Source organism: Streptopelia decaocto (assembly GCF_964273445.1).
Source record: "Streptopelia decaocto genome assembly, chromosome: 1".
NCBI classification, from domain to species: domain Eukaryota; kingdom Metazoa; phylum Chordata; class Aves; order Columbiformes; family Columbidae; genus Streptopelia; species Streptopelia decaocto.
Window position 1 is genome coordinate 83,899,403 of NC_138663.1, and position 27,733 is coordinate 83,927,135.

A 27,733-nucleotide genomic window follows, 5' to 3' on the forward strand; every position below is an offset into this window, starting at 1 on the left:
AAAAGTGAGGTTTATTGATGGAAGGGTATACATGATTATGATACAGATCTGGAGAGATGTCCCGCAAGAGGAAACAGAATCAGACACTAGCTCAAACGAGGCCACAAACTCCCACTGTGATTAGTAAGGTGAAATGGCCTTTTCCAGGACTTAATGACAGAAGAAAATAGCACTTGTTCAACATTTATGATGGTCCTGCAGGGGAAAATCCAAAAGAAAATGGCCTCAATGAGAACAAACCAACAGCTGCAGGATATGAAATATAGTTTCAGGGTACTGGGTAGTCAGCCTCTTCTGTGCAAGAGAGACAAGAGCTGGATCAAGGGTTGGCAAAAAGCTGTGTCCTGGGAGCTGCTGAGCAGATAACAGCCAGCACAACTGCTGTGCTGAGCAGGACACAGACCTGGACCTCCCTACAGCAAGACAGCACCATACCTCTGACTAGCCGGCACAACACCTCTATGATTCGTTTCACTCCAAGTGTTCTCCTCAGACAATGTGTGAGCTGGCCCAGAAGGGGTTTCTGTAGGTTTGGGGTGAAGCACCCTGCCTGTGCCCATGAAGCACGGATTTCAGAGGGGAGGCTTTCAAGGATAGCTGTAGGTAGATTATTCCTGGCTAAGTGCCGATGTTTTTGAGAAAACATGGCAGTGTTTCCCAGTCCCTCCGTTATTCTGCATTTTGGCTTTCATCCTAGAGACTGAGCTGTTCATATTAACAGCAGAGTCCACTGAGCACGTGTCATGGGACGGGACCTGGCTACTGTCTCTGTCTGCTCCCTGAGAAACCTGCTGGAGACTGAAGACTCCATTTCTGTCTGTGAGCATAGTTATTGCTCACCCTGCCAATCCCTCTGCTCATGCTTTATATTTCATCTTCTCACCTGCCTTTTTTTTTTTTTTTCGTGGTTTTCGCTTACCTTTTCTAATCATTAGTCCATTTCTGCAACAGACTCTTTGCAAGGCGACGTATACTGAGCAACAGCATACTCTTCTGGAGAAGAAGGGAAGAAACATTCCCATTAGCCTGGAGACCACTTCCTTTCCCTGGAGGTGGATATACCCTATACACGCTTAAGCTGGAGATCCTTGAAATCTCCTCCATTCTGGGACACTTTCATAACTTTTCAGTCACACCTACTTGTTACTTTGGGCATGAGACCAAGCTCACTGAAATGCAATAAGTCCCTCCCCCGGTTGCTATTTCAGTTATTGGTACAGTTCAGAGGAATGTTTGTTCCAGGAGGGTTAGTTCTGGGTCTCCCGTAATGCACACAGTGTTTCTGCTGTCCCTGTCCCTCCCCACCATTTCATACTGGTTAAAATCAAAGACCTACCTGTTTCATAGTAATCATAGATCTGCAGAGGAGCTGGCTTGGGATGGCTCACTATGAAGTCTTGCTCAACTGAGAAAATTATTTGTTTGCTTTTCTTCTGTGGGATCTGGGAATGGAGGGATACACACATATTTTTATTTGTACAACACCATCTGGAGCTCACCAGGGTAATCGATTATATATTCCAAGTCCCACTGATAAAGATGTGGGACATCCATTATCTGCCTGCCAAACTGAGATCAGAAATCTGAATGGAGAGTCCGAAGTGAAACTGAAGAGTTGTAGGTTTCTTATCTTGCTTCTATTGCCTGATTCTGTAGTTATTATGCGTCCTTTTACCAGAGAGGGAGAAAATGTCCCAAAGGACTCAGCTTAATTCTCCAGGATCCCCCAATAGTCAAGATGATAGACTCACATTCCAACCCCTCCCATTTCAGACATGAACATTACATGTCACTAAGAAACTGGGAAGCAGTATACATGCATCACTGGGATATTGGCTTCTGTTGTTAGTTCTGCAGGGTCCCAAGCAAAAGTACTTTTAATATGTAAATTCTGATCCAGGGATTAGATTAGAGGTTAGAGTGGGGAATGAACTAGTGTAAGAGAAGGAGTCCTGTTGGAAGGACTGAAGTTTACGAACTCTTTTTCAGTGTTGATTTGCTATTGACTGAAAGGAGAAAGAATTCTGACTATTTTTATGTGCTTTTTTGTATTAACTTGTTTCTAGTTTCTAGTAGGGCAGGTGTCAGTTCAAAAGTGTTTGGAATATTGGGATGTTACAAGCAGTTTGAGGATTAAGCAGCTTAGTGGTTACAGGGGAAAATTGATGGGGAAGGAAACACAATAAATGCACTTTATAGAGTGTATCTTCTCTGTTGATGCATCTGTTACATGCTGTTTGCATCCTTTGTGAAAATCAATGATCAGTGAAAATCAGTGATCAGGACTTACATTTTCCAGATAAAGGAGAACATGGTTTTTCTTGCTTTCTGCTTGCATTGCTGTACGATCATCAATGAGCTTAAAACCAAAGAAATGGAGATGAACTGATTTATTTATAATCCATTAAAAAACAAGTGCTACTTCAGATGTTACCACCACATGGCTGTGGAATTCATTCTTTTCATAGCAAAGTATCAAGGGTCAGAAGCTGATTTTTAGAGTCCAAATGTTGCTGGATAGATAGAGGGGACTCAGCAAAACCTGCCACTTTGTGGGGTGTATGAACACTTCTCAAGTGCATGAGGTGCACTGCAGTTCATTAGGAGAATACGACCTGCCTCCAGTGTTGTATGGGTTTCAGAGCTAGTCTGATAGATTTCTCACCTTTCCCTGCTTGGGAACACCATACAAATCAATTTGTATGATGTTGCAGTTACTGCTGCCAGCAGGCCCAGGCTATAGCTGGAACCCTTCCAAGTTTTTAGTGCAGGAAAGTCTGCATGCTCACAGCTCCCTATAGGGCATTCCAGTAACGAAGACAGTGCAACCATGCAAACAGCTCACAAGGCTTGTGGATGAATGATTATTAACCAGGTCTTTGTTTTCATCCAGATCCTATCATCATGACCAGTCTTCTCCTTTGTACCTGGGGTGACTCATTTAATCTTGCTCCTATAGTTTACCTTATCCAGGGAAGACTTAACAGGAAGAAAGCCAGAGAGCATCTTCACATCAATAATAACCATGTTGGTGCTGCTGCGCTTTCCTGTGTAACTGAAACAAAAGAGGCCCCCATCAGTCTGGACCATACCTGGGGAAACAAACCTCAACTCTCTGCTCCTGGCCTCACAAAGCACAGGGAGGCTGGTGTGAATCATGTGCACTTGCTGGCTGGCTCAAATGGGAGACACTGTGGGGCCCCTGTTATGAAGGGTCCAAGTATATGCTACCACCATCAGTCACTGTCACAAGGTCTTTTGGGATATTGTGACTTATAGGCCGATATCATCAACACATTGATCAGCTCATGTTTCTTGACTTTATAAGCAGAAGTGAATACACACAGTATCTTCTCAGTGTGTTTGGTCATCTGTGCAGCTGCTTTGTTGACAGCTCATTACCTGCTTATGATGACAATATCAAATTTTGCTGGTCGATCCAATGGGCAGGAAGCATTTGATGTCTGTACTGAGAGCGAAAATCCAAAGGCCCCCTTTGGAAGGTGGATATTGTACCTCAGTGCTGTCTGAAAGAGGAAAAAACCCTTTTGTTCAGGCAAGGGTTTTCCTTGACATTCCAAAGAACAAGTGTCACACTTAGTGAAGCTTCCTGGCAATGTTGCGCTTGGTTTTATATGGAAGATCCTTGCCTACATCAATGGTGGACACATCACACTTTTGCTCTACAACAGTGAAGGTGCTTCTTGTACCCAGAGCCACTTCCCAGAAGGAAACTAATTACTGATCAGAAAGGACTCTTCTTTCTTTTTTCATCATGCTGTGAATCCACAGGAGTCAGAATGTGGGATGTGGAAAAGAGTGTTTAAATAGTTTAGGGAAACTAAATAATTAAGAAAAAGTGAAGAGAAGTTGGATATACAATCATCAAAATCGTGGCTGTATTGTATGTGGAACATGAGACACAATGAAGAGGAGAGCAGACACTTACTTGCATAAGGACACATCCACTGCCATTCACTGTTTGACTGTATTTCCCAGGGACCTCAGGAAGAAGGCTCTGTTGCAGCAGGAGCCTGTTCACATTGTTCACAAGAAATACCTTCTCAAAAGGCTTTTTGGAAGTAATCATGACTACATTTTGTGTAACAGAATTATAGGTGGCCTCACTATAAGCAGCAAGGGCTTGAAGAGCAATGACTGTGTCCTGAAGGAAAAGAAAAATAAAAATCAACTACAAATTATTACCAGTGCAGAGGAAATCAAAGTCATGGTTCCAATATGAAGCACAGTCATCACTTCATCCTGTGTAAAGAAACTCTGAATTTGTGTATAATCCCAGGGTTCCCATGTATAAGGAGCCATTTCATTCTGGCATGTGTGTTTTAGAGTGGAAGAAATCTTTCTACTCGTATGAAGGTCTCAGAATATAAGTCTGAGTGCTAGAGCACACTTCCGGAGTTTTTCATTATGGTGAAGTGTGTGTTTTCTGGCGAACTGCAGAACATCCCCAACACAAATATCTGTATTTGCTGCTAGTAAAATTACTCCTGATTGTCCTTAACCTTTCTATAGTTTTGAAGAAGAGGATAAAAAAATGAATTTGAGCTAAGAGAAGGGCTTGGTCTCTGTGTGTTTGAGACAGCAGACACAAAAGAGAACTAGGGAGTCAAAGCCCCACTGGCACCCTGAACCAGTGCCCAGATTCCTAGGACTGCCTGGGGACTAGAAGGGAGTCGCAGCACCTGTGTGGAAGAGAAACCTCCATAGGGATTCTGCTGCCTGATGATCCACTGCACAATCTGTGAGGCTTTTGTGAGGTCATCTTGATTCCGGTTGGGTTTGTAGAGCAATGCCAACAGCACGTAACTGGTAATCTCAACTTCAGCTGATGAAGCATGGTCGAGGAAGGAGGGAGATTTTTCTGATGGAGATCTCTCCTCCTGTTCCCAGTGCTGTGAGCCATCTGAATATGCAAAGAGAGGATGAGGAGCAACCAGAATAGACTGGAGGTGTCACAGCTCTATGCTGCCTCAGAGGCCTCTTTCTCACAAGTACTCTCTACAGAGCAACAGGTGGTCTGTAAATTAACTCCACAGAATATTTGTGGAGGTTGGTTCATGTGCATATACTCTCAATATTGTAAAGGTTAGACCACATATCACCAGTGAGACCTGTTTCCTCTTCCCACCTCCCAAATTGCCCAAATGGCTGAAACTCACCAGTTTCTTTTGCCGATTTCTGTAACACTCTAAGGAATGATTCACATTTTTCTGCCTTGCCAGCTAAGCAGAAAGCATAGGCCATGAGTGCCTGAGTGTAAACATCGCTGATATTCTTCTTAGATGCAGTCTCCAGGCAAAAAAAGGAATTTCGGGCTACAGGGTACTTTAAAAAAAAAAAAAAGGTAACATATGGGTCTAATTCAGAACAGTAGTCCTCACCTGGCCAACAATTTAATTTCTTTAAACCTGCTCTTCATCCTGTCACTATCACAGTAATGAGAATGGCACCTCAGTTTGTGTAGATACTTCAGCAGAGAGAATACAGAATTCTTTAAAGAGGGATTTAAGACTGGAACATCATACAAATCAAGTAGCTTTTCAGTGTGTTCTTTAAGATATTGGTGTATAAACACAAGACTCTTCTGTTTCTTTCACAGCTAATTCCTCTGCTTACCTCCATGAGAACAATTCACTCTTGTACTTCTATAGTCTAGAGTCTCTTGTCTCAAACAAACCCAACATAGTAGTCTCTATCCTCAGTGACTCTGGTGCAATTTTAGTTTAATTCTGTGGAGCTGCACTAGGTTTACACCAAGTAAAAACATAGTTTGATTTTGTGTCCTCACTAATGCACTAGTCACGAAGGTCCTCAAAAAGGATATTATGAATAGGAGGCAGAGAAACTCTTATATTGAAGTCTAACATCTCCACTATAGTCTCCTTTCTACTGGCCACTTTTTAAAAAGGACAGATCAGCTTTTCATTGTGCTGGAACTTTGTCTTTTCAACATAACTTTTAGTTCCATTTGTAGACTTCATGGATATGCAATAACTTACTTTCTTGACTGAGCCATAGTGTACGGGCTATTACCTGTCAAGATTTTTTTATTTGAAACTAAAATGTGTCACTAAATGTCTTGGGTCTCTCAAATAGAAGATCAGAGGTCTGTGCAATTTCTACTTGAACACTGTTGCTTTAAGAAGTGGTGACCTTCTCTATCACAGGAACTTGTACAGATACAGAGCAGGGTCACATTCCCTGGGAGCGGTCTCTCCCTCCCTCTCTCTCTCCTTACTACCTAGTTTGTACCTAGTCTGCTATCCAGTTTGCAGCAGACACTCGCACCAAGTCAACAGCTGGGGACCAATTCCAGGTGCATACCAGCAGCTGAAGGTCTCCTTACCGAGCTGGAGTGCCCAGCTTCTAGCATGGCAATGGTGATGTAGGCAGAAAGTGACAGCTCATTATCTACTCCTCCCTGAAAAGAACACAAAGGAATAATCAGTAAATGCCATGAGTGAGAAGTATTTAAATATGAATTGTTTTATTCCAGCTGGGAGAGTGTGGCTAGCTCTGGAGGCAGTCCAAAAGGAAGAAAAGCATCAACAAATCTCTTAAAGAGCTTTTGAGTAAGGAGAAGCCTGTTGCTGCCACCCCAAAAAACATCACTCCCTCAAGCTTATAGTCCTGTAATCCTATCTGAAGTGTTCATAAGATGTAAAGTATGGTGCAGGAAAGGTGACTGAGCTGAAAATAGTCACTGTAAGGTGTGGAGACTTAGCCCTTGGCAGAGGACAGACATTTGGAGTATAGTTTTTGACAGTAATGGGAGAGAGCATTAATGAAAAGAGTGGAAATTTGACAAAGAAGTAATTTTCAGCCACCTTCAAGGCATTGTTGAAGAGTGTTCCAACACTTCGGAAACAGCCATCTGGCTTCTGCTTGCTTGCCAGCCACATCAGGGTTTGAGCTTGGACATTGTCATCAATATAGATGAAGTGACTGGTTTGTGCAAATGATTTGTACACAAAGGCAGTGAGCCTGCAAGGGAAAGATGAAACTGTGATATGAGCACTGTAAGCAGGAACAGAAAAAGTCCCTCCCTTTCATGCTATACATAAACATGTTGGTGGCTTCCTTTGTCTCTGTGTGCTCCTCCAAGAGAAAGTAGTTAAAGGAAGAATAGCTAGATGAGACACAGGAAGGCTGTCCAGCACACTCTGGGCTTGATCCTGGCCACAGAGTACTGCAGTGCCTTGGGTTTCATGGGAGACAGCAGGAATGCAAATCAAGATGTCAGATGGGCCTTTAGGGATTGTTTTCTCTCTGCCCACCCCACCTGACAGGAAGTAGAGAGCCATTTTTCTTAGTACTTACAGAGTCCCAGTCTTAACCAGCTCTGTATATCTGATTTAGCTAGTAAAGAAACCTCTTAACTGCATCATGTCAATTCAATGTAAATTCATCTCTGATCCATTTCTGCTCCCAGTCACTCACCAGGTGTTGCCTTCTTTATCTCTGGTGCCAAAGATGCTATAGGACCCATCAGGGTGTTTGTACGACAGCTGCTTCTGGTAGCCTGAAAAAACACAAAAGTGTTCTCTGATTTAAAAACAAAACACTATTCTGTTTGCTATCAGATTTATCTGAAACCACAGTAGGCAGGGGAGCCTCGAGGAAGCTTAGATGGAAGCATGGAACATCTTGTCCTGCAGAAACACTGGGTCACAGAATGGGCAGAACTGTATCAGCTCTCTGCTCCAACTAAGCTAACAGGATTAGGATAAATGCTTTGCTTGGATGGAAAAGGAGAAAGAGACTGAAAGGCAGAACCTCAAAAGAAACATGACAGTTGAGTCTTAGCAAATTAGGACAAGAAAAGAAAGAAGATAGAGCAAAGATAGAAAATGTCTTGATGAGGGCAGTCCCTTGGGTCACTGAGTTGTGCTACAGCAGCAGTGCCGTACTGCTACGATAGCCATGCTGCTGCTTCTGCTCACTGTGCCTCAATGGGATTTTCAGTATAGATCATAGGGGAAGCACCAAGCTCTCACCGCTTACTAAGTATCCGATGGCCTTGGATTTGACCTCCTCACTCAGCTGTCCTGTCTTGTTCAGATAGTCCAGGACGTAGATGTTGGGTGCAAACAGGACCATATTCTGCTCTCCACAGCCGAATGGCATCTGGAGGAGCTGGTGCACATTCTGCATAGCAGTGCCCATGATGTCGCCTGGTAAAGCGGAGGTGCCAGTGGGTATTAACACAACTCATGTTCACTGAAATAAACAGTAATTTCCGTTCTGTAGGCAGAGTCATGGAAAGCCTAGCTGTGGTTGCAAGCCTTTCCAACAAGCATGGAACTCTTCTCTCGGTGATGAGTGATTTGTTCTGTTCTGCTTTGCAGTCAATAAAGAAATCCCTTCCCTTTCTCTCCTTACTTAGTCTAAATTGCCAACACCAGAGACACTACCTATTTTAATGCCACTTCAAGCAGATACTTCTTATTAGAAATGAAAACAAGTACCTTCAGGAGAATTCTGTTTCCAGAGGAGTGAGGGGGAACAGCCCAGAGATGCTACAGTGAACCATGTATTTCAAAATTAAAAACTAATGCTGAGAAGGAACATTGGTTATGCAGATGGATCATAGACCACCTCTTAATTGCTATCTTTAGGAAAGATAGCACAGACCCAGCAAGCAATTTCTGTAATGAGCTGAAATCACCAATATTACAAAGCAAAGACTTTATGGCTAGTAGTCATGTAACCAATTCCAGGTTATTTCCAGGAAGAAACCAAAAAGAATCCACTGGTATCTCTGATTTGCAGGGAGGTCAATGGAAAAAAGTCTTACTGACCTGAGTCTGGCTGAGGTCATAACTCAGAATGGTGCTACTTCAGACCAAAGCATTCAAATACAATTAATTTGAACAGAAAAATGAAGGATGTAACCAATATTTAAATTTGTTTTCTCTGATGCAGCAGAGAGCATTGCCAGACAGGATGAGAATCAGTCTCTTTGCTCACAAGTTTCCCACACAAACATTTTGAATCCTGAAAAAGCTTTCATTTTTTATTTTTTACATTATCTTTCTTTTTCTGTTTTATTAGTTATGTATTTACCAACAACAGAAAAGGAAGCTCTGGCTGATCCTTCCACCACATTTGTAGGTAGCTCTAGAGAAACATCTTGAATAATTACATCATCTGTGGAGAAAAATATTAAGCTCATTTGCATAGGAACATTGGTTATAGCAGTGAAATGTTCCTGGTAGGAATTGCACAAAACTGCACACAAGAGACAGCAATAGACAGAAACTCATAGCTGTCTCTGAGAACATAAGGAGAAAGAGGGGCACAACAAAATCAAAATTGTGAAAACTAGATTAAATGGTCCATTAACTGTCACTGCTCAACAGAAATCAGTTGAACAGGGCAAGGCTAGTGCTCACAGGCTGTAGTGTCTGTGAACCCTGGGAATATTTTCAGTGAGACACTAGGAAAAGCTTGTTGGTGATGGTCAGGGTTGGTTTTTTTTGCCTCTTTTAAGCAGAGCTTCTAGGAAACCTTGGAAACTGTTTGCTGTCAGCACTGAGGTGGTGTGGAAGGGAACATTACATTCCCTCTCCCACTCCCACTAGAAGTGGAAAGCTACAAGCTACAGTTATTTGTGCAATAGCCAACAGCAGCTGAGTGTGTGAAAGGCATAATAGATTTTACACAAATGGGTCACCTCCCTATGATAGCTCCAGAGAAGCCTTCTTCAACATCTGAGCACTTTTAACTGCAGCACAGACACTAAGTGACATGCACCAGATCACACAGGAGGTTTGTAGCAGTGAATTGAACTGTAAGTGCTCACACTAGCTGCCATTTGGGCAATTTAGGGGAAAAGAGGAAGGACAGCATCAATGAGCCCTGCAGGAAAGAGTGCAAACTCCAGCCTGCCTTTCAGTTCCTCACAAGACAGCAGTATATAAGACCCTTACCTGTTGTACAGATTAGGGAGTTTTGGGTCTTTTCCCTTCTGATGCCTTCAGGCTGCATGGTGATGGGAAGGAGAGACACATGCAGTGGATGAGCACAAAGCATGCAGAAGCAATGCAGTGACAGAAGAGCCACCCCCACCCCATCCTCCGGCATCCTTAGACAGCTGGTTTGAAGCAACAGTTTACAGGTTCATGTTTGATCTGATTGCTACTAAAAGGGAGTTCCCACCAGATGGAGTTCCTAATTTCCAGTGTCTCCTGTGCATGAGGAAGATATGCACTTACCAACACCCACTGATCCTTATGGAAGAGGATGTCAGATGGGTGCAGACTTGGTCTTAGATTGAATGGCCAGACCCTGTCCCAGCCAGATGAAGGTGGAGACAAACCAGGAGTTCATTAGGGAACATGAAAAACTTTTACTTGCTTTTGGTACTTTTGCTGCATTTTTCTTTCCTGATGGAAGGGAATACAGGGCAAACAGTAAGAGTTGTCAGCAGTACCTCAACCAACAGTGTTCTGATCTGGGTGTCTCTGTAGTCAATACTGATGTTTCTAGGTGCTTTGTCTCCACAAGCTCCACTATTTTTGGTCTCTGCAGTAATGCTGAATACTATATTACCTTAAATAGTAGCAGAAAAGGAAAAAAAATGGACCTCTTTCACGCAGATTGATGATGAAAGTAATAAATTTTATCTGATAATGAATATCTACAGATATTAAATAGTGCAAAATAATGAACAGTCAGTCATTCTAGGTCAGACATATGGGAAGAGAGCTGATGTCTAAAAATGGGAATGATAAACACACTGCAGTTGTGGAGGAACTCTTCAGCCCACACAGCTGGAAACACCAGTGGTGGACCAAGTTCTCCAGGTTGGAAGAGGATAATTTTTTTGCAGGCGAGGTATAAATTGATTATTATCAATATATTTCAAAGGCACTTACCAATTTCTTTGGAGAAAATATTCCAGACGTGGGTCTTTCTTTGCTTGGCACATACACATCCATCATCCTCTGGGGAGATGAGTTTGGCTTGATAAGCAAGGGAATCTGACAGCAAAACATTAATCTGAGAACAGAAAGAGAAGTGTGATGAAATAAAGATGTTGTACCATATGAAAATGGTGCTTTACTGCTAGAGGGGGTGAGATAGTCTCTGTTTATCTCCAACATTAACATTGTAGAGCATGTTTAAGGCCTGGGATGATGGTGTTAGATGAATCATCCATCAGATGTAACCTTAACAGTACTCCGTTTGCTTCTTATGACATTCTTGATTGACATGTTAAATATCCCATGCATACATTTGATTCCTGATCAGAATATTGAGTTATGTTATGTCCAGTTGAGCTGGTGCTAATGGCTTTGAACTAATTTGCAAAGGAAACCATTGTTTAGTGGTTTTTCCTTCAGTTGCTGTAGGAATACTTAAAAATGAGATTGCAACATGAAAGCCTCAATAATGGAGATCTTTTTTCTAGGATGTTTAAAACCCTAGGTCTTTTGTTTCGTTAGGCCAAACTGTTAACAGAGTTTGGAAAAGAACATTCCTAATTGTCAAACCAAGCAGAAGAAATCTACACTTCAGACTTTCCTCTTCTTTTTTTTTTTTTTTTTTTTTCCCCAGGATTTCTAGATACAACACAAGAAACAAGAAGCCAACCAGCTCTCTCCTTTTCTTTCTTCAAGCATTCTTTAAATTGTGCGTAAGGTCCCTCCATCCAGAGTTGCAGTGCATCTGTGGTTTGGAGGCATTTTCCCTCCAAAGCACTGAATATTGAGAGTACAACCCCTCAATGCCTGGGAGCAATAGAGCCTTTAGCTGGACAGAAACTCTGTAGGGCAAGTACTGGACTTTTGTGCTCCATGTTTGGGTACTTTCACCCCGGAGAGGAAGAGTTTGTCTGCTCTACACTTCTTGCTTTTCCCACTTCCTTCTGTTTGGCAAGTACAAGCCCTTCACTTCTCCACACTTTCCCATATACATCTAAAGTAAAGAAGCCACTAAAACCAACAATGGCTTACATGACTGTGGACTCCACAAAGCACTTGTTTCCTTCATCTAATGATTTCTAGAAACAGTGCTTATACATCCATCCTAGTCACAGCTCACACAGATTTCCCTCTGCTTTGTAGTGGCAGTTGAGGACAAATCCGGTCAGGATAATCTGTCATCAGACAGAATGAGCAGTGGATCAACCAAGAGCAGGGACAGATCTAGTCATCTACACCAATCATTTAGCTGCAGCTTCCTTGGAGATGGGGTTAAGTCTAAGAATGTGGGCAGAAGTACGCACCCTAATGCAATGATCTAGGTAGTTGAAGACATTTGCTCTAAGCAGGAAATCTTCTCCTCGGATGATAGAGTATGGCAAGGTCAAGTCCACAAAGAAAGGCTGGAAGGCAGTCAGGGAGGCAGGAGCAGATATACCAAATCCAACCAACTCTTCCACACAGAAGGCACTGGCCTTCCATTCAGTCATGGTGTCAGGGATGGTGTACGAGATGCTGGCTTTTCCAGTAGAGCTGATGGGAATGGATAAGTTTAGAAAGGGAAAGTTTCATATACCTTGTTTCTCAGTAGAGGCTACGGGCTTTGAAAATCAGCACTATCCCTATTCTGTCTGCAGAAATCCCACACCCATGTACCCCCAGAACTTATCACCCAAATCTTCTGAGAAAAGCCCATTTGAAAGTTCTTCTGCCCATCATTTCCCTGAGTTTTGAAAGAAAACTCAGAATTTTCATTTTGCAGAATCACGTTTTAAATAGAGGTGTCCCTCTCCCTAGGGAGGGAGTATGACTCATGGTACACACATTGTGGGAATAGATGTCCTTGGGGACAGAATAATTTTACCATGGAAAAGAAGAGGGCAGGTGGTCAGGTGATGATTGAAAAAGCTACATCTTCCAGGCCAAAAGGTAAGAACAGGTGGCAAGGAACTGCCACTTTGCAGGACATCAGGGGACATGCTTAGTAACAATTAAAAGCAAGGCAAAGAGAGGGCAGTACTCAGTTAAGAGAGCAATACTCACTTAATTAGGAGAATATCCCAAATCCAAGTTTCAGGGAAGAATTGCCGAATAGTCTCAAGGACAAGTCTCTTCTCGCGTTCTTCTCTAGCAACTTCAGCTAGTAAGAAAATAGGAATTCAGTCAAATCGGGTTTGTATAACAAAGACTCTCAGAAAGGACAGGTTTTAGCATGGTCCAGTATGAAGGATGATTAGCTTTTACTCCTTTCTTTCTGAGACTATTGGTAATGCTACACAAATATTAATTAATGCCACTAATATATCTGTGAGTTAGGTATAACCTGGTATCACAGAGATAGAAGACATTATTTGAGTGCTTTGTTCTCCAGATATGAGTATGAGACCTAGAACTAGAAGCCAGGTCATTTGGCTCTTAGATCTACTGTCACACTGTCTATTCAAACAAGCTCTGGTCAAAAGAGGATCAGTATAAACAGTGTTAGTTTTGTGGGACATTTTACCAATTGCCAACACTTCCTAGCATGAAACTGGACATGAGTCAGAAGTGTAGACTTGAAAGGCTTTTTTGGGGATTGGCCATTATCCTAAGCAATTTCATTCTGTGCCGGACCAATGTTCAATATCAGTACCAATGTGTTGCGTAAGTACTGTCCATATCCATGTCACATGAAGATCATTTAAGGAGTAAAATAAAATCTCTTCCTGTCCCCTATGTTACCCGATGATTTGACATGGTGTGAAGAAGCCATGAATCCTGCATTCAAGAAGTACCGTGGAGGTCTTACAGTCTCACTAGTACACACAGCTGGTTGTCGAACCTTTGAGTTGGTTAAAAATTTAATGCCCATATCCTGTAAAAAATACATTTCAGGGTTAGCCATAACCATACTGTAGCTGAGGTTTATTTTAGTCCTCCCTCTTTCCCATTACTGCCTTCCCACCACAGAGATGCCCAGAGACATCTATGCAGAGACCTGCAGGAGCTTTATGCATGCTGGAGAATCACAGTAAGCGCCAGAGCCAATTGAGAATAGATGTCCATGAAGAGAGTTTGTGGTGTATGACTTTTAGTAAAAGTGGCATTTGCAGAAATATCTAAAGCTACTCACTTCAACAGACTTAAGTAGTGTACAGAACATTTACCCTGAGGAAATGATATACATCTGGGCCTAATCCAGACATTACAGGTGTGTAATACAAGCCTTTGTGAAAGATGTTGTCAGGTGAGACACAGGGATCTTGGGGGTCATCTTCTAGATTGAGGCCATTGAAGATGTAGCCTTGAAAGTCTTGCAGGGGATGTAGGCTGTATATCTGTAAGGGGGAGGGAAACACAAAACTCGTGTATGTGGAAAGATCAATTCTGATTACACCATCATGTTGCAAGTTCTCAGAGCTGAGATGTTTGAAACAATACGCTGTTTCCTGGATTGAAAACTGGCTGAACGGCTAAACCCAGAGGGTGGTGGTCAGTGGCATGAAGTCTAGCTGGAGGCCAGTAACTACTGGTGCACTCCAGTGGTCAATACTGGGTTCAATCCTGTCAAATGATCTGGATGATGGGGCAGAGTGTATCCTCAGCAAGTTTGCTAATGACACAAAACTGGGAGTAGTAGCTGGTATACCAGAGGGTTGTGCTGCCAGTCACTGGTTAAACCAAATACCACATGAAAGAGAACTTCCATCTGCCAAGAAACAAGGGCTGTATATTGCCTATTATAGCTGGTTTATGAACAGCACATGAAAAAGGCAATGGCAGTCTAACACCATCTAACAGTCTCAAGTGGTAAGACACTGTAAGGGAGGAGGAGGAAGCAGTGCCTCAGGGGAAGGAGACAATCACACAATCATTTTGGTTGGAAAAGACCTCTAAGATCATCGAGCCCAACCATTAACCCAACACTGCCAATCTACCTCTAAGCCATGTCCCTGAGAACCTCATCTATGCATATTTTAAACTCCTCCAGGATGGTGACTCAACCACTTCCCTAGGCAGCCTGTTCCAGTGCTTCACAACCCTTTCTATGAAGAAATTTTTCCTAATATCCTATCTAAACCTTCCCTGGAGAGGGGACACTCCATGTTAGGCCATTCAGACATACATGTGTTTGTTTGGGCAGCTCACCGTTTCTGCAGACAGTTCTGTCTCAGACTTCAGGAGCAGCACACTCTGATCCACTGCGCTCACAGCACAGAAGGAGTTGGGAGCAGCTTCAATGACTAAACTGACTTTGGAAGCTGAGTGCATCTGCTTTTCAGAGAATTGCAACTGGACCTGCAATTTATCAAACAGATATTGTTATGGCTCATCCGTTCTCCTCGGGGCTGCTTTGGATGTGTGTGTGAATGGAGGGCAAGAAGGGGAGTAGAAGCTTCTGTTAAAGAACAGATAGTCTGCATGGAGAAGAGCATCTGGTCTCCACTGGCTCTGCTGTCCAGGCCTCTGCTATAATGGGTGCTTAGGACTCCTGTAATGGGTGCTTTTGGACTCCTGTAATAGTTTAAATGAAGCCTACCTGAAGTGATTTAAAATGAAGTGTGATTCTGCCATATTCTGTTATCAAATCAAATCTTATTATAACACAGACTGCATGTAAAAAACACTACAGTGAGCAAATCAGATTTTTACTAGATCCATGGATCACCTTAGGAAATACAGAACAGATTCTGGTTTGGATCTATTCACACATATTAGAAAAGACGGAACAAGCAGGAGGGGAAGACCACGTCAGATAAGTGGAAACATTTTACTGAACCTCATTTGTTTTGTCTTCTCCCACTGTGTCATGGGGTTTTTTAGCTGAAAACTAGAAAGGTCGGAAGACCTGAAGGTTAGAAAAATCTTAAAGGTGAAATCTGATTTCAAAATCACAGAGGAAATTGTTTCAGTGGAGAAAGCATAGGAAAACTTAAACTGTAGGTTGTGGTTTTTTGCTTCTTTTCTATATGTATTTAGTTCTGGTAAACACAAATTGTGTTTTTCAACAAAAAAGTGTAAAAAATTACATTACATTTTGAAGTGTGATAAAACTAAAGTGTCTTCGCTTTGCTAAAGAACAGTCTAAGCTAAATAAGACACTAATATAGTTCAAGAAAGGCAGGAACAATCTGGGGGTAGTGTGGGCTTCCTGAAAAGTAGATTTTAACATTAAAAGAGGATTTACTGTTTGACAATAACGTCAGGAGGTGGTGTTAGAGGAGACACATAAGGACAGCAGACTAATCCTGAGATAAGTGGGTGGAAACAAGAAATAAAACTGGAAATCTGTTGTGAATGTGTGCACAAAGAATTTGTATTTATCTGACAGCAGGTAAGACTTGCTGTATCTAAGTGCCTCTCACCTTGTTTTTGAAACACTTCTCAACTGGAAATCGGACACTATCTGCCACCAGCTCCCGGGCAGGGTGTAAAGTATATACCAGCAACCGAAGGGATGGAGCCATTTTTTCACTGACCATAAGTGGGATCGTGAAAGTGCCAGTTTGGTCTGTTAGAACAGAGAAAGGGACCAATAAGGAGAGAAGTGCAAAGATCTGCTGCAGTAGTAGCCATCCTCAAATGGCATATAGCTATACCAGTCAGTGAAGCAATCTACTTAGATGATAAACTGAAAAATTCTGGATTTGCCAGGAGATAACATGCCTGGGTTTAGATCCAGATGCTCTCTGATTTATTGTGGATTTGAACATGTGGCGAGATTCAGATAGCCCCCTATGACAAACACTCTGCATTCCCTACATTATCCTTTGGGAAGATCTTTACAGGACACTAATTCTTAACTCATATCAAATGAACTAGTTGCTGGACTAAATATGACTTTATAGTGATTTTAGTGGTAGTGCTAGTATCATGCACAGATACATGGATGGAGACAGATAGCTGCTGAATACATCCAGGAAGTCTTTCCTCAGTCCTCAGTTCAACTATCCCCCAACCCTTTTTTTTAATGCAGAAACATGGATTAGCCACTTAACTTACCAGCTTGGATATTAACTTTAATTTCCCCTGTAAGGACAATCTTGCCTTTTGCCATGCCCTGTGCAGAAAAGAGCAACAGATTTATGGGTTGGTAGAGGTTGTCATGAGAAAACAGCAGTCAGGTTCAACGTACATTGACAGGACAATCAAGGCATGTATTTCAAATGCTTGAACACCAGCCTTAGGTCACGCTGGGTGCTGCCACTGCTACTGTTGGGGTCCTTGTCACTGATCAGGAAGCAGAAGGAAAAGAAAGAGAAAAGGGAGGCAGAGAATACCATAAAGAGTTTCTAGGAGGGGACAAGAAACCTAGCCTGAGACATTGTGAAGGTGGTTCCTTACTATGAAATGGAGTAATATGGCAAGAAATTGAGTTCATTTTTCCTGAGGGGGTAGCTTTGCAAAACCACCTCTATCTGTTTCTGTCCTTGGGTTGTTGGCCAGAGTGCTGGCTGGTAAACCAAAAGCCGGAAGAGCACTCACTGCCCTGATTGCTGTGGATGGACTGCCACATAGCTGCCTGGTCAAACCCTTTCAACAAACCATGCAACAACCGCACACTCACTACATAGTAGAAGTTTATGGTGTTGATGCTCTTGTATCCTTCTGTATTCAAGATATAGTGCACAGTGATCATCCTCTTCTGCCCACAGCTCAGATCTTTCCAATAAGGCTCAATCCTCACAAAACTGCTAGTCCAGGAGTAGAAGCGCTGGATGAAGAGAGACGCATCAGGGTAAAAAGGCTCTATCCAGCCTTCAGAGTGACACTGCTCATTGGTTTTATAAGTTGCCTGATCGGGAGAGGGAGTGGGGAAAAAAAGGAAAATAAACATATGACACTAGGGAAAACATCACATACTGACATCAGAATTATGAGTTCACACAATGCATATATTTAAGAATGGCATGTAAAGCGAAACTGTTAAGGAAAAAGTAGCAAAATGATCTTGCAGCCTTGCAGCAGGCCATTGCATTGCAACTGCTGTTTTCCTCACTTCTTTTGAGAGCATTACAACATTAAATAAGCTGGACAAAGCACAATTTTATTACCAGAATTCAAAACTCATCTCATCTTTTGCAGGTTTACTTTGAGAGACGTAATCTCTCTCTCTGTCTCTATTCAGCCTTGTTTTATACTTACTCTTAGGTTGATCTCAGGATCAAACATTTCAGATGTGTCAATGCTAAATGGTGCAACTCCATTATTATCAGTGGTGAAGTTGTCCACATTCTTGTTATTGACAAATAGCTGAACAACCTCATTGGAAATAGGAGAGTTGTCTTTGCCTACCAGTTTGATCTGTAGAAGAGAATGTGAGACATGTTCAGCAAATTATCTTTCTGTATGTAGATACTAATGTTTTGCACTCCTTTGCTCTCCACACAGTAGAATTCATTTTTCTTCTTAATTCAAAGCAATAATTAAGAACAAAAATGGCTGTGTTCACTTTCTGACAGCTGTTTCAGCTAACTTATGAGGTTCAGAGCAGGAACTTCCTCAGCATCTGCTACATCATTGATAATGTTCTTTTGTAGAGCAAGAACTCATCTCTTCCCTGGTCAGTCCCTTCTGATTACAAATTTGCAGTTTAGAGATATACTTCCCTTCCTCCATATTTTCCTTTCTTAGTCTTGAGAGTCTGCTGCTGATACCTTTAAGTGTCAGAAGGTCTTTTCTCCAGATCTTTGTTTTGAACACTTTTCTGATTCTGTCCTTACTGCCTCTGGTGTTTATGTGTTAAACATTTAAACTACTACTACTACTAACAACAACAATAATAAATAATAATCATAAAACAACAGATACCATTAAGTAAATTCTAGGTTGCTAGAACAGAGCATTCATTTTGAGTTATTTTCAGAAAAAGGCGGCAGAAGTAATAAAATACTAAATACAAGCTTAAGAGAAGGACTATCCTCACTGGGCAGAAACAGCATGGAGACAAACGACATCTGAAACAAAAATAACAATAGGGAACTAAAAGTATTCAGGTGGATGCAACAAAAGTGAAGGCATACAACATGTAGCCAGCAACAAATGCTTCATAGTGCGGGGAAAGAGCGTGAATAGCATGTGGTGGCACCAGGACAGGTACTGGGATTTGCTGCATTTTGAGAAAGTATGAGTATCAGTGGCTTCCAGGCAGTAGTTCCCTGATATGATCCTCAAGTGTTTGTTGTTGTTGTTGTCTGTGTGTGGGTTTCTGTTTGGTTGTTTGTTTGGGTTTTGGTTTTTGTTTGTGTGTGCGTGTGTGGTTTGGTTTGGTTTTGGTAGGTTGGTTGGTTGGGTTTTTTTGCACAAATGTGAAGAACCTGCCTGAAACCATCACCAGCAGTTTTGTCTCTGAGATGTGACATCCTAGACTTCTACCACATGTCTTTCAGCATGTTTAACCTCTAGCATGTGTGAGAATGTGTGTGTTTGAGGAACTCACTGTGGCACATCTCCCCAGGAAACCTGTTGACCCTCATTCTCCAGTAAGGAGTGGCAAGGTACATAGCAGTCTGAAGAACAGAGTGGGAGTGGAAACCAAGTGAGAAAGTTACATAGACTTCTTCCAGAGGGGGGAAAAAAAATCTTTCAAAGACAATGTCTTCTCTTCTTTCAGTGAGGCTGGTAAGATGGTCCCTTATATTTTCCTCCTGCCAAAAAAGCTAAACTAAAGGAGAGAGAGATACTTATCCCTACCTTTTAAACCGCTGACAGAGTGATGTGGGGTTTGTCATGAAACATACAATAGTGAAAAAGTTTTTTGAGACAGGAATAATTGCTATTTTCTTATTTTTTTTTTCCTTAAATTGCTTTCACTCTTTCTTCCTCATTTTTTTTCGTTCATCTCTGGCTGTCACATGATGGCCAATTCTGAAGGGATAGGCAGTGATTTCTATCAAGCTTAAAAAGTGAGTTAGAAAAATGCCAGTTAACGGATTGTTTTGATTGAAAGCATTTCTGGCAGAATCAAACTTAGAATAAACTAATACTCTTCAGTATTCAGAATTACCAACAGAGCACTGTATGTAAAGAAAGAAGCTTTGGGAGAACACCCGCACTCCAAGCAGTCCCCCAAGTGTTCCCATCAACGTTGTCATGTTATACCTGTCAGTCATCTTCAATGCAAGCTCTCTATGCCCTTGCTTACCTGTCCAAAGTAAGGAATTCCTCTTCTGTAGTGGCGATCCATGTTCTCAAACTCTATACTGCTCATTATCCGAGTTATGGAAATGGACTGAGTGGCTGTAAGTTGCAGGCCTGTAAGACACATCTGGAGTCAAGAGAAGATATACTTTGTCTTGCATATGGCTTCAGCAGAGTTAACGTTTGCCTAGAGATGGTCACAGTGCTTATAAAATGGATCTTCTTCAGGAAGACAACTTTGTACTCAGCAGGCAGAGGCTGAGTATCTCCTACTCTCCTTTTTGACCACAACACTGATGATGTTTCTGACTGTTGAGAAGGGATTACCTGTTCCTTTCTCTGTGACAATGGCTTTCACATCAAGATTCCTCAGGTAACCAATGCGATTTAGCTCAAAGGTGTTGGAGCTGAAAACCTGGGAGAGGCAACCCTCTGTCTCCAGCTGTGGAAAGGGAAAAAAACAAATCCTGTTATCAAGGATCACTGCTTTCAAAGGATGCTGGGAATACACAGAGCCTTCTTCAGTGAGTGACGTCTTTTCTCCCTACTTTTAAGGTGTTTTATACAGGACAGATGGAGACATCACTGTCTACACTTTTTACATGGGAAACTGAGGCATGAGGAAAGAACTCATATCTGTGGGAAACCAAGAAGAGAAATGAGCTGTCTTGAGTTCCTAGCTAGTGATCTAAGCAAATAGATGAGTAGAGTGAAGTGAAGCAACAAAGAGAGAAAGAGAAGTGTGATGAGCAAAATGAGAGTAGCAATAACACAGGAGAGAGGACAAGCACAAAGAAGAATAATAATTACGTATCATACATCTTTGGTAAATGATTGACAAACTGGCGTTTTCTTGCACCTCCCATATGAATCAAAATCCCTGCACACGCTAAGCTGGACTTTCCCTTCAACAGGCTGGCCATAGGTGTACCTAGGGGAAGAGGAAATAGGCCCATGAACTGATGCTTGAAAAATTGACTTAAGCTAATATATGCAGGAATAGACCCAAACCAAGCAGTGAGCTGGGAAGCCACAGAATAGAATAGTTTAACAGGCTTTTTCATAACTCTCCTGCTGTTACAAAAAGATAATACAACTCAGAAGTTTAAGTATTAATGAGTTCTATTTATCCCTAAACCCATAAAGCAAAATGACACCTTAAACATAAAAATAAACACCTCTATAAGCGTGATGGACAGACATGGCTACTGACCAAATTATGACTGTTATCTCCACTCTTCAGCTTAGACTGGAGTTCTAGACTCACTGAAATCAAAGCAAATCTCCTCATATCTGCAAGCGTATAAGGATTTCAACCCAGATTCAAAATTATGAGATCTTGGTGTTAGAGTAAGCAAAATCCTGAAGGACTAAGCTTGGAGGGGGAGTTAAAGACAGCTAAAGACAGTTAAAGACAGACCCCTGCTGGAATTTACAATGCTGTGCTATATGAAGGTCTCCCTCTGAAATGGATTATTGGGAGCGGACACATTCCATTTTAGCAGTCTATCACTCAAAATATTTATTCAATCCACCAAACATCAGCTGGAAGAGAATATTCATACAATAAAATGACACAAGCACACAAGTAAATGAAAGCTTCAACCACCAAGTCAACCCTGACCAACCTCTTCTGAGGCCCTATTTATTTTTGTCTTTTCTCTAAGCTCTGTCTCTTTCCCAGTCCTTGGGAAGTTCTTGCTGTTTATCATATTTCCTAACCACTCTGCACCTGGTACTTACACTCCACAGACTTTCACTGTGAACTCTGAATCCAGGACTGTAAGGCTTTCTGGTGCAGTGACTGTGACATCAAATTTCGGCAACACTAAGACAAAGAATGAAAAGAAAAAAACCCAATACTGGCATATTGTAAATTTGCAGGACCTCCTGAAATGAAAGAGAAAATGAGGATATATCATCAGTGTTAATCACAGATGGAATGGGATCTCAGAATGGGAGTGCCAACATTGTAGAGAAGTGGCCTGACCTGTGAAGGCTTACTAACATATTTCTACAAAGCTTTGAAGAGAAGTCAAGACTTACGAGGTGAATCCTGTGAGGTCTAGATGACTTGCAGAGCTTTGGTCAAGCAAGTTCATGGACATGGCTAGGAGAAGGTTAGTTTGTCACAGTGAAATTTGCAATCAACTTACTGATTTGTTGTATAGATTATTTTCCTAGCTGAATTTGTGCAAAATGGTTAATTTTTGTTCTTTGACCTTTTACTGGTTTTGTTTGTTTGTTTGTTTCCTCTCCATTTCTTAATGACAACTGATGGAAGTTTCTTTTACCAGGAAGCTGTTTGAAGTTTTAGCGATCAAAAGGGTTGATTGAAAACAATGGGTAGCATTTACCGTATTCCTCCACAAGGAATGAGTGATTTGTTTTATCTCCTGACTTCTTTACTACGACAATTTTGTAGTTCCCCAGGATAGGCTCTTCTGTTAGTGGGAATTCAATCTGGATAATGTTCACCTCTGATGTCACATTTTGCCACTGAAAGATCCTGTTGCCTCGTGGATCCTGAAGAAAAAAAGAATACAGACTCAGATTATTTACCTTGGAAATCTACTGCTACTAGCACATTAAACCAGAAACAAAGAAGGAAACAGGGAAAGTTGCTTTAAATCATTGGGGAAGTTGCTTGATGCATGTGTGTTGATATAAATTATGCCTTTGTATTCTGATTATTAGTATTGCTGGATACTTATCTGTTGATCTCAGACTTAGACATCTTCTACCAGCCTAGGTGTTATTCTCCATCATCAGGGGAAGCTGCACAATACTGCTCTTTCCTGCTCTTTAGTATAGGTTGCTCTGGTTTTATGTCAAGAGGGGAGAGAAAGAGAATCTTCATCCTTCCCCTGCAGCCAAGCTTATCTCACACAAATCTTGGTCTTCAGCAACACCCCCCCCTTTTTTTTTTCAGCTGCCAGAAGAAGGAAGGATTTCTTCTGCATTCACTGAGGTGTTGTTTGACTCTCAGTATAGGTTATGCTAGTTAGACTAAACAAAACTCATCTACACCATTTCCTTGAACTCATTAAAGCACTAACTGCAAAAGAACCCACACATAGACCTTAAAATATATATGTTTCACTGCAAACAAAATAAAGTCACCTGACTTCACAACATAACATGAGACCTTGCAAGAATGCTATCTAGACATGGACTGTGGTTTCAAAAATCACTACAAAATGCCATGAAAGTGCCAACATAGCCAGTAATTATACCCACAGCCTATCTCTGTTCATAGTTTTCAACAGCACTTGAGTTACAAAAAGTTCTACCCCAAAATAACTTGAGCAAACTGGAGGAGGTGGAGGGGAGTTAGAGGCACACATAGGAACAGTACAGCTTTTGACTGCTGAAATTAATATAGGCATGGTTTCCATGTTAGTAAGGTTTAAACAGCATCCTAGGATTTTATGAAGTTTCTGTTACCTTCTACCAGTGTACTCAGGAGGAAGATTTGGCTATGTGACACATACAAACCAATGTAAGCACACGTGCCTTACAATTTTAGATCACAGTATCACAGTATGTTTGGGATTGGAAGTGACCTCAAAAGATCATCTAGTCCAATCCCCCATAATACAGTACAAAGAGAAAAAAAATTCTTACCTGAATTGCAATCAAGGGATACTGAAAGAGTAAAAAACAAAGTGAGAGAAGAGATTAGGTGGCTGAACAAACAAAATTTATTTTTCTGTAGGACTGTGAGAAATGTATAAAAAATAATCAGTATAATACCAGTAATCAGAGATCCTAATCTCTTATTTTAATCAGTTTAATAGCACATTTACTTCAATAAGATTACATGAAAGGAAGAGATAGGAATGTTGGGGCAGTTTCTGTTCATACTGGATTTAATGCAGAGCAGCTGAGTAGTTAGAGTTATAAAGGTGCATGTAAACCGTGATTCAGGCTTCTTTGATCTTATATTTTCGCTCTGCTTATTAATGCTAGCTCTTTGGTATATTGTGCTGTCTTCTGCATTACAGCCACATGAGAGGTGGCCAGTAAATACCCTTCCATCTCTTGGCTTATGTCATATAAACATGAAGACAGCTTGCTGGCAATGAAAAAAGTACCTCTGGTGAGATAAAGGATTGTGGTAACAACTTCCATTTTCATTTCCCCATTTCTAAAATGAACAAAGTACCAGATGGATGACTTAAGAATTTTTGCAAGCAACAATTGCTGAATGGTAATAGCAGGAGATTGAACTGTGGGCTTTCTGGTCAGAGCTAAAATAATGTCTGCAGCAACAAAGTGGAGGGGTTTTTGAGCCTCTGTCCCAGCAACAGCAGGAGCTGTTGTGTCAGGAATCCAACCTGCTACACACTTGTACTCTTCCCTGTGACTCTAACGTAAGGGAGGCTTATAGCTTGTTCTTAGGAAATCATATTAATTATTTGGCATTTAGATTCTGCAATATCTCATTTTATCCACAGCAACTGTTTATCTAAACTTTGAGAAGAGGTTGTCACCCAGTAATTTTAAAAACAGGGGAATATTACTGGCTACTTACCATCTCCTGAACAGGTTTAAAATTGAAATCCAGGGCAACAACACGAAACATCACTGAAAAGACAAGGAACAGGTTGCTGGCATTAGCTGTAGTTTATATAGCTGAGCATGATGTTTTGCATTCATTAGTACTCCTAGTTTCACTGGATCTTATAATGGTCCCATTTGCACACGATGCATGTAATAAAATACATCTGAAGGTAAAAGAATCCTACACAGACTTTGCTGAGGGGACTTTTTCTAAACATTGAGTTCTCACATTCTTTCATGAAAGTTTTCTTAATGTCAGAGAAAATGGATGACCGAATGAATAAGAACTCCTATGCAGGTCATGCAGTCCCAACTGACAGTCCTAACTCTTTCAGTGGACAGCATGATGTAGGCAAATTTGTTCCTCTTAATTTCCCCCTCTCTAAAGCAAGGTTTGTTGCTTTGAACATATGAAAGTTCCAGATATCACTGGAACTAGGTGCAGTGTCAGTTTTTCATAATGCAGTGTAATTCCTCTTGGTTCAGTTTGTTCTCATCTTGTACAGTTTTGTTGTTGTTGTTGTTTTTTGAGTTGTGTTGTTTTTGTTTTGTTTTTTTTTTTTTTTTAGCAGGAGGAAAACTAGAAGGAGAACAATGAGCTACTGCACAAGGAAAAACATAAAAACATGTTTCAAAAATGTCCTTGTAAATTATTACCTTTTCTTAATTTAATTTAATCTACTGTTTCCCTCACTTCAAAACCAAGTCATCTGACAAGTAATCAAGACTTTTTTCATTAACACCTTGATGGCACCACATTCTGATCGGTAAACTTTCCTTCATGCTATGTATCTATGTAGACAGAACACATCCCTAAATAAAGTATAGCTGATCCAGTCTAATAGCTATATTATTGGCTGACCTCTGGAAGGAGCTATTCTCCTAGTGTTTCCTACAGTGTTCTAGCTGTGTGCTAGAAACCTTAAAGCCTAGAAATTAATTAAGAAATGGATCTAGATATATCGTTCTTTGCATATATGGAGCTCTGTTTGATGGCCAAATGAGAAGTATGGACAGGGGAAGAGCTGAAGAGCAGGAAAAACAACATGAAAAAATAAAGTCCAAAACCATCAGAACCCAGAAGGTAAATAGCATGATTTGTGCTTAAAAACTTATAATTAATCTTAAAATAATGGATTTCACTGTTAGTCTTCAGACTGTCTTTGATGCTGACCAGCATCACAGATAGAAGAACTGTTTTATGCCAGGCATTTAAATAGTGACCTAGTCACCTCTTTCCATTGTCTTGACCTGTCACCAGTAATGAAACAGCAACAGTAAAAGCTCCCCCTTTCCATCAGCGGGGAGGAAGGGACAAAGAAAGTAATAGAGACTGTGGGATGAGAGTCTCCTGCCATCCTGAAGATGACTCCTTGAATTCCACAGGAAATACTTGCAATGGTTTTAAGAGAAACTGGTAAAAGAACTGCAGGAACTGAAGAAACTGCCTATGCTGTAGCTGAGTCTGAAACACACTCATCAGAGAAATTCTGTCTGAAGAAATCACTTCCTAAAAGACATGTTATAAACTAAATAGATATTCACCACTCTGTCCTGGTTTGTAGATAGGTTTGTCTGTCTGCACGAAGACAATGCTCTCCATGTTCCAGATCATCACTGACCGCCGCTCTTCTAGGCTGACTGTGATGCCCTTGGCAGAGAAGGAAATGAAAGCCAGTGGGACAGAACTGACAGGAACAATCTGTGAGGAAACAGATAAACAAGCAGGGGTTGCTATTCTTGAAGTCATTTTCGCCAGAGCCTGTTGAACAGCTATGCCTGTGGCCTGGGATCTTGCAAAGAGACACCCATCTCACTTCTACCACTTACTTCACCTTCCATCACCTTTCTTGGACCTTTCTTATTTCTTATGTCTATTAAAAATGCCTCCTTGTTTGTTACTATATATGTCTCCTCTGATGCCCTTTCCCTTCAACAAGTCTTATTTCTTTTGTTGCTTGTTGCTCTCTTGTGCTCTCTGCTCTATTTTTCTTGTCCCTCCTTACATTTCTTCTCCATTAGGACATAAATTAAAATTAATTTACCGTGAAGTTGAAGCACTGTAGGCCACTGCTTGCTGTCATGGTTTTCTCAAAAATAGTAGTGTTAACAGCACCGTATTCTAGGATGACTCTGATGGATATTGTCTCATTGAGATCAAGGAACTGCAGGCAAATCTGACCTGGAGAGTCACTTTGGAGGACAGCAGGCACCATCAGGACATACTGCCTGTGAGATCCAAATATTAAAGTGATCACATCATAGAGAAAGGAGAAACAACCTCAACCAAATGAAGCAAATACAAAACATTGATATTATTCAGTACGTACTGATTGGTTTAGATTAAGTGCAGGACACTCTGCCAGTGCCTTTCACTCTTGCCCTGCAGCTCCCAGCGAGCCCAGCTCTGGGTGCCGCAGACAGCTCTGACAGTGCCCCCCACTCTTGCCCTTTTGCTCATTATCAAAGTCCTGGACCCACCTCGTTTTAGCAAGTATGCTGCTGTTACTACTGCTATTATCTTTTCTGAACACACAGGCCAACTCCTATAGAAGTTCTGCAATAGGCAGAAAGTCTGCTTCGCATTAAATGAGAACCATTCACTTGTCATCCACATTCCAGCTTAACTTAGCTCTTCAGATATAAAAGATGAGTCCTAGTAGTATTTAATATTTGAAGCAAAATTAGTGGCACTAATTATCACTGTCTTTAAAGCCTTATCTTGAATACTATTAGTAATAATATGGTAGTTCTTACGGCTCAGGTTCCTTTGCAGCTGTTACATGCAGGAGAAGAATAGCCAAAAGAAACTTCAGCCACATTTTTCTCACTGGGAGACAGAAGGAAGAGATAAGCTCTCTTCCCAAGAAACACTTCATTGCCTACTAGTTTAACAGCTCTACAACTTTCTTCACCAAGGACTCCAGAGAAAAGGAGTTGGCCCTTCAACTCCTCCCCAGCTCCTTCCTTAGATGTTAGTGCCTTTATAATTGCAGCAAGGGGTGGAGATCCCAGTCTATTCCACTGCTTGCAGGAACCTCCCCTAACCCTACTGCAACCAAAACCAACCCACTGTCTTCAGAATGTAACACTTTACG

The 27,733-nt window shown here is 41.3% G+C and overlaps 1 protein-coding gene across 2 annotated transcripts; it reads right to left on the minus strand.

Moving 5' to 3' along the window:
* Positions 1-110: 110 nt before the first annotated feature.
* On the minus strand, positions 111-27,514 carry LOC309442100 (ovostatin-like; the record flags this gene model as incomplete). 2 transcript variants are annotated; one of them, XM_082057602.1, is made up of 36 exons in its annotated part: positions 111-195; positions 920-993; positions 1,337-1,442; positions 2,291-2,359; positions 2,965-3,055; positions 3,403-3,527; positions 3,950-4,165; positions 4,704-4,924; positions 5,181-5,346; positions 6,368-6,442; positions 6,849-7,005; positions 7,462-7,543; positions 8,019-8,195; positions 9,088-9,171; positions 9,954-10,005; positions 10,457-10,575; positions 10,902-11,025; positions 12,254-12,482; positions 12,993-13,089; positions 13,671-13,803; positions 14,096-14,266; positions 15,078-15,227; positions 16,295-16,440; positions 16,932-16,989; positions 17,497-17,724; positions 18,075-18,233; positions 20,074-20,183; positions 20,397-20,511; positions 20,889-21,000; positions 21,813-21,897; positions 22,427-22,595; positions 23,697-23,717; positions 24,607-24,659; positions 26,181-26,337; positions 26,681-26,864; positions 27,393-27,514. In XM_082057602.1, 35 exons carry the CDS (start codon positions 27,512-27,514, stop codon positions 932-934), a joined length of 4,425 nt encoding a protein of 1,474 aa, XP_081913728.1. In that variant the 3' UTR covers positions 111-195; positions 920-931. The 2 variants fall into 2 exon arrangements, with proteins under 2 accessions (XP_081913728.1, XP_081913727.1); XM_082057601.1 differs by lacking the exon at positions 111-195 and having other exon boundaries at positions 968-1,442.
* Positions 27,515-27,733: the final 219 nt, after the last annotated feature.